Source organism: Myxine glutinosa, chromosome 13, assembly GCF_964187855.1.
Source record: "Myxine glutinosa chromosome 13, kmMyxGlut1.1, whole genome shotgun sequence".
Lineage (NCBI taxonomy): Eukaryota > Metazoa > Chordata > Myxini > Myxiniformes > Myxinidae > Myxine > Myxine glutinosa.
The window spans coordinates 103,870,721-103,883,827 of NC_136273.1; the positions used below are offsets into that span (position 1 = coordinate 103,870,721).

A 13,107-nucleotide genomic window follows, 5' to 3' on the forward strand; every position below is an offset into this window, starting at 1 on the left:
GTTTAGCGAAAACCACAGACAGCATTTGACCACAAGAACCTGATACCAACTCCAAGCATGGTGGTGGAAATATTATGGTTTGGGGCAGCTTTGCTGCATCAGGGCCTGAGCAGCTCACCATCATAGAATCCATTACGAATTCTTCATTGAACCAGTGGGTGCTTGAGGATAATGTGAGGCCATCTGTCGGAAAGTTGAAGCTCAACCGAAGGTGGACCTTGCAACATCACAATGACCCTAAGCATACCAGTACATCCACCAAGGAATGGCTGAAAAGAAAGAAATGGAGGGTTCTGGAATGGCCAAGTCAAAGCCCGGATCTCAATCCCATTGAGATGTTGTGGGAGGATTTGAAACGAGCTGTGCATGTTCATCAAAAATGTAGTGGTCTGAGAGGGTCATTAACCAGTGTGGCAGCTACATTCAAATGTAAGGTGTGCACAGAGGGAGCTGCAGATGGAGGAAATGTTGAGTTGGATCTTGGAGACGGCGTAAAGCTGGAAGGTGTGAAAACATTTTGCTACCTCAGAGACATGCTGAATGGAGAAGGTGGATTAGACTCGGCAACGGTTGCTCGACTGAGATGTGCATGGAAGAAGTTTCGGGAATTGAGTGGCGTGCTGATGAGGGGAGTGTCGTTGAAGCTGAAGGGAAAGGTGTATGCTGCATGTGTGAGAAGTGTTATGATTTATGGGAGCGAGACATGGGTAATGAACGTAGAGCAGCAACGAAGGTTGGAAAGGGTGGAAATGCGAATGGTTCGACGGATGTGCGGAGTATCGTTGAGAGAGAGGAAGACAAATGATGAATTGCGAAAGATGATGGGAATAGAGCCTGTGATTGATGCTGTGAAGAGGAACAGGTTGAGATGGTTTGGTCATGTGTTGAGGAAGGATGAAAGTGACTGGTTGAGAAGAGTGATGGAAATGAATGTAGAAGGAAGTAGAAGACGGGGAAGACCGAGAAAGACTTGGCTAAAGATGGTGGAAGAAGAAATGCGGGCAAGGGGGTTAACAAGGAGCGATGCAGAAAATAGGGCAAAATGGAGAAGATTGTCATGGGGACCGCAAGGCTAACCCCCGCTCTAGCAGGGAAAATGGCCTTTAAAATGCATGTTGTTGTTGTTGTTGTGCATGCAAGAAACCCCTCAAACATCGCACAGCTGAAAGAATTCTGCATGGAGGAGTGGGCAAAAATTTCTCCCAGCCGATGTCAGAGACTGGTAGACAGTTATAAGAAACACCTGCTTGAGGTTGTTTCTGCCAAAGGGGGCAATACCACCTATTAGAGCCAAGGGTGTACTTACTTTTTCCACATGCGAAATTTGCATTTATGTTTATTTAAATTTTACAATGGACAACAAAATGTAAATGTTTCATGATATTTGTTATATTATATCACCTTTATCTATCAATATTGTTGAAATGAAGATCAAATAGCTGTGTTGAAATATGTTGAAAAAGTCAAAACTTTACATTGGGTGTACTTACTTTTTCACGTGACTGTATATACAGTGAAACCCCGATTTTACGTGCCCCGAATTAACGCGAATTCGGATATAACGCGATGAGTCATTGGACCCTTTTTTTTTTTTTGCTCTTTCCGGAAATGGAACAAACTGCTAGAAAAAGAATATATTTTTCTGTGAAAGATAAGCTTCACGCACTTGACTCGATCAAGACGAAAAGTCAAACTCAAGTTGCACGAGACCTCGGGATACCGGAATGAAACACTTCGTGGCTGGAAATCTCGAGAAGAAAAGTTAGATGCGTCACTTTGCAAAGTTGAAGAAGAAGCAGGACTAAAAGCTAAACGCCTGAAGACAGCCAAAGATGTCAGCCTCGATGAATCCCTGTACGAGTTGTTTGTTCAAGCTCGCTCAGAAGGCCTTCCAATGTCTGAATGGAGCAAAGAAGAGCTACACCAGTGGCACTCTGCCGACAACGAATGCCCAACATATGAGCACCTGACGGACGCCGAGATCGTCCGCAACGTAACTATAGCACCGGCGGAGGCACGTGTACCGGTTCTCGAGCCACAAGAAGATGATAATGAAGAGCCCCCACCCCCAAAAGTGTCTGAAGCCATTGAACACCTCGAGGTGTTCATTTGGCTGGAGACCCAGGAGGTGGACCACATAAAAATCCTCCAACTCAGAAGCATTCTAGATTTCACTCGCAGCCAGCGACATGCTACGTTCAAGCAAGGAACACTTGATCACTTTTTAAAGAAATAAACTGTAAATGATGATTGCTAATATTCTTGAATGTTTTTATTTGTTGTTTTAGGATGTTTTAGGATATTAGGGTAACATTGGGTCAGTTTGAACACTGATTTTCTTGAACCCCGATTTAGCGTGACCCCGCTTTTTTCGCGATGACATTTTATGGACCTCAATGATCGCGTTAATATGGTAAAAGACTGGGAAGGTTGGGATTACACATTTTTAAAGAACGAAGGTGCTTCCAACCAGGAAGTAAAATTAGATCTCCGCAAATTTGAGCAAATAAGCAAGAGCAGACCATCTCAGGTGACGTTTCACCTGCTTCACAGCAGACTTCCCCAGGCCAATAGGCCATGAGCCCCAGCACATACCGGTTTTTATCCTACATGTGGCCGCTTCCGGTTATGTGTCGGTGGTCGAGGTCAGATGGAGGACTTTATTATTTTTTGCAAAACTCAAGCAAAATAAACGTCAAAGCACATCATTAATGCGTCAAAATAGTCATAAATCGTCAAAGCACATCATAATCTTTTTTTTGTTATTACTCACGCGATCTGGTGTTGTATGATTGTGTGAGAGCATATGTATGTGCTTGTTGTTGTTATTATCCCCCATTGGTCTTAGTCCGAAACGGGGGCTTAAGGATTTGGTCTCATCCATGCGTCCGCAACCATATCTCAGAGATGTATGGACCGATTTTGTTCATACTTAGCACAAAGACAACACACATCAGCGCATTATTTTGTTTCGCGATGCGATCAAAGATGGTCGGCTTGCGGCCATTTTAGTGGTAAAAAAACCCAATGTTGAACACGTCCTCGACCATTTCTCAGACATGCATTTGTCGCTGTTGTTCAAACTTGGCACACAGATAACGAATGACAGCTTACATATGCACGACATTGTTTTTCGAGATCAGATCCAAGATGTCCGACTGGCGGCCATTTTGTTACTTAAACGTGTTTCCAACAATTTCTCGGACATGCATGGACCGATTTTGTTCAAACTTGGCACAAGCACAGCACATGATGGCATGCATGTGCAAATCACTATATTTTGCGATCTGATCAAAGATGGTCGACTGGCGGCCATTTTAGTTGTAAAAAAACCCGATGTTGAGCACATCCTCAACCATTTATTTCTTGGACATGTATGGACCAATTTTCTTCAAACTTGGCACAAAGACAATACATGAGTATATATATATGCAGTATGTAACATGTTATATTAGTTCTCGTGTTTATTGTTTGTGTCCATTATGACGTCCTTAAAAACAGTGAGGTTCCTGTTTGGAATCATTTTAAATCTTGTTTGACTGCTAGGCAGGCAGAGTAAAACATTTTTATCCCACTCCTCTCTGCACATGTGCGATCGGGACGAATTCAGAAACAAAGTACGGGAAAACTCGTCTTCCTATTCATGTTCTGATTCGTGTTCAAAATATAAAACATTCAACTTAAATTAGTTGTTCTTCGATCGTAAGCTGATCAGACGAACGGACGGACATAAACCAATTGCTTAACCGTACTCTTCCCTTCATGTGCATGGGAAATAAAATATGGCAGAGACATCGTTAAAGTTGGGGAATTAACCCGTCGTTCAGGAAAGGTTCTTTGTTAGTTCATGTAAAATTACAATCATGTTTTTGTATTTTTATCCTGCACATGATGCATGTGAAAATTCCTCTATGAGCCTTATTGGATTAAAGTAAAAAGAAATCAATAAATTCAATACAGAAAAACAACTCCACTAACAAAACTGCATTAAAGTTTAACATTACTAAATAATGATGAAGATTCTTAAATTTAAAATGCAAGTCATTTTGCTCAATTTGAAACAAGGAAACTATAAATTTCCTCATCCATCCATTGTGTCAGACTTTAACCTCATCAACAATACAATTGTGAATAAACATTTAAACTATACAGGATACTGTAGACCAAACCAAAGACAAAACAAGAAAAAGCTTACCATATGTGACCTTCTCAATGACCTGCCCAGAGTCTGAGAAATCCTTAGTTGCAAAGCCCAGGCGACCATGTAGGGTATATGTCTACAGAAACAAATTACAGATCACAAATAAATGTTTTCTTTACCCCGCATAAAATATAATACAACACCACATCATGGAAAAAGAATCACCTAATTTGCAATTGTGCAACTTTTCCACAAAGTACATTTCTTGTGCTCCTGTTCATTAGCCCGTCTGTCCATGCAGTGGGAGATGGGGCTTTGCAATCGTATGTGTGTGTGTGTGTGCATGTATGTGTGTGTGTGTATGTGTGTGTGTATGTATGTGTGTATGTGTATGTGTATGTGTATACATGTGTATGCGTATGCGTGTAAGCATTTGAGCTTTTATCATCAAATTTCCAACAAACCTTTATGAGAATATGGAGAACACCACATAATAAAATTGACTTTTGTTTAGCTGTCGTTTTTGTCAAGTTTTCTTTGAGTACAAAGTGGACATGGACAGCCTTTGCATTTTAAGATGCCTTCTAGTTATTTCCGCCACTGAAGGAGATTCTGTTTTCACCCCTGTCTGTTTGACTGTGAGCAGTACATCCCAAAAAGTTATGGATGGATGCAGATAAAATTTGGTGAACATGTAGAGTCTGTGACAAGGATGAATCGATTAGATTGGTGAAGATCTGGATCCGGATCCAGATACTATATATTTTTTAATTTTTCAAATGACTTCACCTTTGATAGATGGGGCCAAAAACGATATGGAACACGACATTTCAAAAAGTTGTGTAAGCATTATGACAAAACTTGGTGGATGAGTTGGGTAGGTAATAACAACAAGCTGATTATATTTTGATTAACGTTCGGATGCAGATCCAGCCCATCAGAGGGATACAAAATGTAAAGTGTTCAGTCTGGTGAAGGTGTGCGCTTTAATGTGGGAACCAGGGACCCATTTCATAAATTACAATCAAGCATCAGTGTATATACAGTCGGACCCCGACATTCACGGGGGAAACGTACCGAGAAAATGCCACGAATGTCAGACCCATTAATGTTGAGGAATTGTTTCAATGGGGAAAGGGCCGATAGGTTCCCTGCGGTTCCTGATTCACGGAAAATTGTGAGATTGTTGAGGAATTGTTTCAGTGGGGGAAAATGGGACAGCTAATTGCACCAATAGATGTGTGGAGTGTTTTTATTCTGTACAGCAACTAGCGGGGATGGTGTGTCGCGCAGCTGGTGGGATATCCCGCAAAGCTATGTTTACAGTGTGAATGGTGGGATATAACACGAAGCTATGTGTACAGTGTGAATTGTGGAACATCCCGCAAAGCTATATTTAAAGAGTGAATGGCAGGACATCCCGCAAAGCTATGTTTACAGTGTGAATTGTGGGACATCCCGCAAAGCTATGCATACAGTGTGAATTGTGGGACATCCCGCAAAGCTAAGTGTACAGTGTGAATTGTGGGACATCCCGCAAAACTATGTATGCAGTGTGAATTGTGGGACATCCTGCAAAGCTATGTTTACAGTGTGAATGGGGGGGATATCCCACAAAGCTCGCTTACAGCGTGGCTAATATATTTTTTATATGGCATCGAAAAACCATGAAAACGCGACGCACAGGGCTGCGAATGTAGAAGCAGGTCATACTCATTGCTCGTGGAAATTATTTTTTGCGCCTGCGAAAAACCATGAATACACGGACACAGGCCACAAATGTAGAAGCAGGTTGCAATTTATCAACCGTGAATACGCCGAACCCGCGAATGTTGGAACCGTGAATGTCGGGATCCGACTGTACTTTAAACCTACTGTTAAGTGTGTGGGGGTAGGTAACGAAATACTTTAGTCCAGATAGAATTGTGTAGGTTTAGCATGCCTATTATGCTGTGAAGCCACCTCGATGTATCTAAGTTAGGGCCTGATGTCCGTGTAAGCGTACATGCGTCTCCATGCGAGGGGTGGAGCTATGCGAATTAGATAAGGAATAAGGAAAAGGGCATTCCCTGTCTCTCTCTGTTCTGGCGTTGGTGGAAGCGGACGCATACTTTCTCTCTCTCATGCTGGTTTGGTGCAAGTGGTCACGCCATTGTTCTCTCTCTCTGGGCCATCGGAGGAGGAGGGATTTCGGCTGTCTCGCGCGGACCGTCTGGCTGCGGTGCCCTCGCTCGCTTTCCAGCGCAGGGCCTGGGACCTAGTCAATGACCATCAGGGCCGTTTTATTTCGAGTTGTTTATCCAAGGGCCGTTTGAGGAGGTCACAGCTGAGTACCAGCCAATGCACCACACCACATTTTATTGTCCCCCTTCGCACCGCGGAGCGAAAGGAGGACTATGGTTTTCCCCTCCGTCCGTGTGTCCGTCCGTCCGTCCGTCCGCGCGTGCGTGCGTGAGCGTAGGACCGCATTAGAATTTGGTGTGTGGATGCAACCCACGTCAAAATCCAAGATGGCCGCCACCATGTATGTCTGAACCCTGTGAGCGGAATATCTTGAAAAATAAGTGAAGTACCAACTTCTAATCTGGTGTGTGGGTGTATCTAGGCATAAGGAAGAACCCTATTGAAAATTGGGTCGCCACGTCAAAATCCAAGATGGCCGCCACCATATATATGTCTGAACCTTGTGAGCGAAATATCTTGAAAAATAAACGAACTACTAATGTCTAATCTGGTGTGTGGGTGTATCTACGCATAAGAATGAATGAATAAATGAATGATCGTTTTAAGGCCATTTTTCCCTGCTAGAGCGGGGGTTAGCATTGCGGGCCCCATGACAATCATGGTTCCCTGTTTGAGGCAATGTTTTTATGGCCGGATGCCCTTCCTGACGCCAACCCTTGGTCACGCTCTTACGATGCGCAGGGATACAGTGTGCCTATTCTGAATCGGGGTACACACCGTGATCATTCATCCCAGCAAGCTGGTACTCGATTTGCCAACCTCGGAAGGATGACAGGCTGAGTCAACCCCCTGGCGTTAATTCAGCGATCGACCGGGATTCGAACCCAGGATCCCAAGCTGGCACCCTGACCGCTAAGCCAACGCCAGGCTTATCTACGCATAAGGAAGAACACTATTGAAAATTGGGTCGCCACGTCAAAATCCAAGATGGCCACCACCATGTATGTCTGAACCTTGAGAGCGGAATATCTTGAAAAATAAGCGAAGTACCAACTTCTAATCTGGTGTGTGGGTGTATCTAGGCATAAGGAAGAACGCTATTGAAAATTGGGTTGCCACGTCAAAATCCAAGATGGCCACCACCATATATATGTCTGAACCTTGAGCGAAATATCTTGAAAAATAAACGAACTACTAACGTCTGATCTGGTGTGTGGGTGTATCTATGCATAAGGAAGAACGCTATTGAAAATTGGGTCGCCACGTCAAAATCCAAGATGGCCGCCTTGCGTCTTCCACTTTGTCAACTCGCATCACTTCACCGACGGGGGACCTAGGCGTAACGCTTGTTTTATTGATTTCTCTCTGTGTCTGTATACGAGTCCGATGGAGGGTCCCTCATTTAGGAATTTTAGTTTACCGTGTGTTAATTTCTTTGTTGCCTGCATTATTCTCATTAAACCTTTATTTGTTGCATTTTCAATACCTTGTGTTCTGTCTTGTTTATCCGTGGTGGGTTCGAGGAAGCCCAGTGAGCTCCGTACAGGTAAACCCTTGCAGGTTGCAATTACCCTCCACCCAGCACATATCACTACCGCCATAGTTTGGGGTATAAGCTTCGGAGTTAAAGCTCGGTCGGCCATCCGTCACCCAGGGGTCTTAATCCCAGGGATGCGACACTATCTATTTGGCTAGAGGGGACCCTTGGGGAGTAGAAATGTCTGGTTGTCATTCTCTGAAGCTTTACACAACTGACTTATGAGCATATTCATGCGGCTCGTGTGGAAGTATTTTGTGTACACTTAAAATTAATTGCGATTAATTCGTAAACACACACATACAAAATACAATGCATATATTTTCTAACTAACTGCTAACCTGTGTATCGTTTGCTTTAATACTATTACATATTAATGAATGCTTTATGGCGGATAAATTATTTTAATCAAGTAATAATGTATTCACAAAAACTACATGTTTTAAAAGGCACACACTGGCCAGGCCTGTTTAAATTGCATTAACTTGCCAAGGACACCTTCGTGGTTTATGACCTGAAAGAATGCACAGCCTATGATTCACCTCAAACTCCCCTTCTACACAACCGACCATCTGGAGTCGTAATCTCACGCCACCCCGTTGTTTCTCCTGCTGAAAGCCGAGCTGGGAAATATTTACGTGCGTTTTAACAATGTGTTGAACATTTCATGATGATCAGAACTGCATTCTTCCTCCCGAGTCCGGATCTTTCCTCCACTCCTTCAGCCTACCAATTTCCCTGGCTGTCCAAAACTTTATCTTCACAGTGCTTCTTTTGTGAGCCTACTCCTCCTTATCAGATCGGGGCCCCGGGCAAGAGCCCACAGCTGTTTCTCATCAATCGCTCCCCCCACCTGACAAAGTTTGTGTATTATAGGGCAGTGCTCCAGAAATCGAAAGAATAGCCTTCATGCGGCTTGGCGTGTTGCTGTTCTCTCCATGCATGTTCTCCTATCAAATATCATGTATGCTAAGTTGAAAATGCTGTTGTATGTCATTTTTTTGATGTTTGTGATGTATCAACTCTATTAATAAATTTATTACTCGAACTGGATGGTGAATTCCTCCACACTTAGTGGAGTGTTCCACAAATGAGATTAGCGATATTTCAAAATGTGATAAATTATACTCATTAATATTTACTCGAAATATGCACAGATGGTACCAAATTGTACATAATCTTGCACCATATGCACCTATGGTAAGTGCAACCTTTATATCATGATAGTTCAGTTTTACACCCATCGGGAAAGCAAAAACTAAGTTTTCTTTTGCCCAAAGTTTGTTTCGGTTTAGGTTTCGACATCTTAAAAGTTGCCCATAGCTTCCAAGAATCAGGTCCCATGGAGGAGTTTGATGCATTAAAATTATCCCCACGTTTTACCCTACATGCCAGAGCACAAAAATCATGGATTATTTGTAATCATCATACCCTAGTTTAGACATATGTAATGTTACCCCCCTAATTTTTAGCTGTGACGAGCAGCTCTATGAGAGGACCGCGTTGTTGTTCTTGTTGTTGGGGTGCCTTTTTGAATAGCGCATGCGCATACACTCGGACGTGCGTTGGTATGAGGTAAGAACATCGCGGACTAAAATCGCGATTTGTTTGAAGAAACCAGAATAAATTTAGCTGAAAGACAAAAAGACGCTAGTGCATGCGCATAATTTAATGACTGGTCGAATTTGGTAGCGCATATTGCAATGGATATCCTCATGATTCTACACGTCGCAGCTGGTAACCACACTGTGGTCATTTTTCTCTTGTTTCATCATACCAGACAAATCAAAAATCAAACATCATGTATGCTAAGTTGATGCATTTTAAGCCTGGTGTTGGCTTAGCGGTTAGGGTGCCAGCTTGGGATCCTAGGATCCTGGGTTCGAATCCCGGTCGATCACAGAATTAATGCCAGGGGGGTTGACTCAGCCCGTCATCCTTCCGAGGTCGGCAAATTGAGTACCAGTTCACTGGTTATTCCCTGTGTGTCGCTAAAGGTGACAAACAGGGTTGGTGGCAGGAAGAGCATCCGGCCATAAAACATTGCTGCAAAAAGGGGACCACGGTGCCCAAAAAAGGCCAACCCCTGCTCTGCGGGGAAAAATGGCCTCTGAAGGTGGTTGTTTTTTTGTCGTTTATGTATGCTAAGTTGAAAATGCTGTTGTATGCCATTTTATTGTGACCAAACCAAAAAACCATTTCCCATTTATCAACGAACATGTTGAGAATTAATGTATGCCTGAGTAATAAAAAATGTGAATCGGAACACAATTTGAGAAAATGTATATTTTATTAGCAATTTGCAAAAAAATAAAAATAGGGAGGTAACATTACATTTGGCGAAGCTAGGAATCCAGTCATTGATTTTAACTAGTGAGGTACACGTGCTATGCACAGGTGGGAGGCCGGAAGCAAACAGACAATGCAGAAACAGCGAATGCTAAAGCATGAAACCAATAAATTCCATATTCCTGTAGCACCTTCAGTCGCACGTCAGACATGGACAGCAAGTTCGTGAAGGACTTCCATGAAAAACGTACCCGTTCGCAAACAAACAGGTACGTTTGTTCCATACCCAGTCAATGGCGAATCTGCATATGGCGATCTTTGACTTTCTAAATTCACATTTAGAAAGTAGAAACCGTCATGGCATTTCGTCATTCACCTGAACTCGATAATCTCTTTTTTCATTCCAAACAGCATAACTCCAATCACAAATGAAATAACATTAACATAAAAAATAAACTTTTAACAACATTCGTGACATAAACAAATATTTAAAACCTGATGTGAAGTTCCGTACGGTTGGGTGAATACAATTACGAATTCAAAATCGTAATTGTATTCACTCAATTCCAACCATCAATTGATACTTTAACAAAACGATTAACACGATTAACGTTTAATGATTTAACATTACGATTGAATGACGGTTGTGTTGGGGTATTATCAAATCCGCGCATTGCCGTCATCTGTCCACTTCCGCATTCGCGGCAGGTTCATAATTGTCATCAAAATCGAAACAGTATTTGTAGAATTTCAATAAAATCCACATTACTGTTCATATCGGTAAATATTATTCCATAGCGTTTGGAAAAACTGGAAAATTGGAAAAATTAAAAAAATAATATAGCTATTTTACTCCAAGGGGTCCCAGGAATACCCACCCAAAATATTGTTGTGATCGGTTGAGCTGTTTTTGCGGTACCTTCGAACGGACAGACGGACATTTGGTGAATTATAGTAAGATGGTCGCCCCCCCCCCCCCCCCCCCCCACTGCAGCCAATGCTTTGCCTGCCTTGTCTGAACAAGAATGCGAATCCTGATGCCACTCTCATTATCGCCCATGACTTCAATCAAACTAATCTGAAGAAAAGCCTTCCTAAGTTTTATAAACATGTGACATGTTTCACACGAAAAGAGAGAACACTGGACCAATGTTGCACGGCCTTTAAAAGAGTGTACAAGTTGCTGAAACATGCTACTCTTGGTGATACCATTCACAATATGGTGCACTTGGTTCCTTTGCACAGGCAACAACTGAAACACCAAAAGCCAATTCATGGGTCAGTGTCTCAGTGGTCAATGTTGGCCAATGAACGATTCCGTAGATGTTTTGCCTGCACTGATTGGAATGTATTCCAGGAATACGAGGACATTGACATTGATAGGTTAATTTTAGGAGGTTATCCTCGATTTGTTTTTAATTCTGCGAGGATCTATGCATTCCGACTAAGGAAGTGATTACATATGCAAATGAAAAGCCATGGTTTGGCAGTGACCTGAGGAATAAACTTGGAGCAAGGAATGAGTCATTCAGGAGTAACAATGCAAGTGCTTTCAAGAAAGCCAAGTAGGACTTCCACAAAGCTGTTCAAGCGACCAAACGGGACGACAAGCTGAGGTTGGAGAATAATTTATCAACCAGTAATTCAAAAGAATTGTGGAAAGCAATCCAGAAGAGATCTCCCTACAAACCAAAGCCAAAACCTGTTCTGTCAGGTGATACCACCTTACCTGACCAATTGAACCAGTTCTGCAGGAGTTTTGATCACCAGCGTGCTTCACACAAGACAAGTTGTGGAGGTGATCGTCCTCCTTTTACGATCACCATATCTGATACGAGGCATTTCAAGGTTGCACATGAGAAAAGCATCCCTGGACCTGACGGCATCACCTTGTGAACACCATACCTGAGACCAAACATTTCGAGGTTGCACATGAGAAAAGCCCCTGGATCTGATGGCATCACCTTGCGATTGCAAAAGCTGTGTGTTGACAAACTGTCTGGTATTCTAACTTTCCTATTTAATTGGTCACGTCGTGTGTCAAGTGCCACATATTTTTAAGTAATGAATCATTGTACCTGTTCCAAAGCAATGTCTGGTTAGTTGACCGAGTGAATTGCGAGGCCGGTAGCACGTCTTGTGCTCAGTTATTGAAAATCTGTTCTTGTATCAGACTCTTCAGTTCACATACCTTGTGAATCATTCTGTCGATGTGGTTTTGCTCACTCTTCATCATGTTTTACAGCATCTTGATAAACCTGACTCCTCCACCTATGCTAGGCTTCTTTTTATTGATTTATTTCTGCTTTTAATACTATTTTACCGTTAAAATTGCATACGATATGAATTGCTCTTGGTTTTGATGGTTCTTTGCGCAAATAGATTTTTTATGACAGGCCACAAGTCGTTAGAATATGATCTCACTTTTCAAGTTCAATCACATTGAATACTGGTGCTCCTCAAGGATGTGTACCAAGCCCTTTATTGTGTTGTCTTTATACCTATGATTGCGTGTCATCTCTTGAAAATTGCCTGATTGTAAAATTTGCGGATGATGCAATCGTTGTGGGGACTCATTCACATTGGCAAGGAAGGCAATTATCGCCAGCGGGTCAAAATACTGGTACGTTTGTGCTTAAACAACAACTTGGAGCTCAACATTAACAAAACTAAAGAAATTTCCGGAATTAAAAAGGAATTTACGTTTATTTTCCGAAATAATAAATCAGAAATTAATCCCCTTTTTATTGACGGTGCTGAGGTTGAAATTGTAGATTCCTTTAAATTCCTCAATATCCCTATTTCTGATGATCAAGGCTGGGAGGCGAATCTTGATCAAAGTGTGAAGAAGGCCCAGCAGCGGTTGTACTTCCGAAGGCGACCTAAAAGTTTTCATGACAGCACTACCGTTCGTGAAATTTTATCAGGCAGTGATCGAGAGTATATTGACACTCTC

At 42.4% G+C, this 13,107-nt stretch overlaps 1 protein-coding gene across 1 annotated transcript in view; it reads right to left on the reverse strand.

Moving 5' to 3' along the window:
* Positions 1-13,107, reverse strand: part of TRUB2 (TruB pseudouridine synthase family member 2) — a 46,629-nt gene that overhangs the window by 7,311 nt on the left and 26,211 nt on the right. Inside the window, exon 6 of the mRNA XM_068134885.2 lies at positions 4,196-4,277. Within this exon, the coding sequence (XP_067990986.2) occupies positions 4,196-4,277 (82 nt within the window). The remainder of the gene's footprint in view (positions 1-4,195; positions 4,278-13,107) is intronic.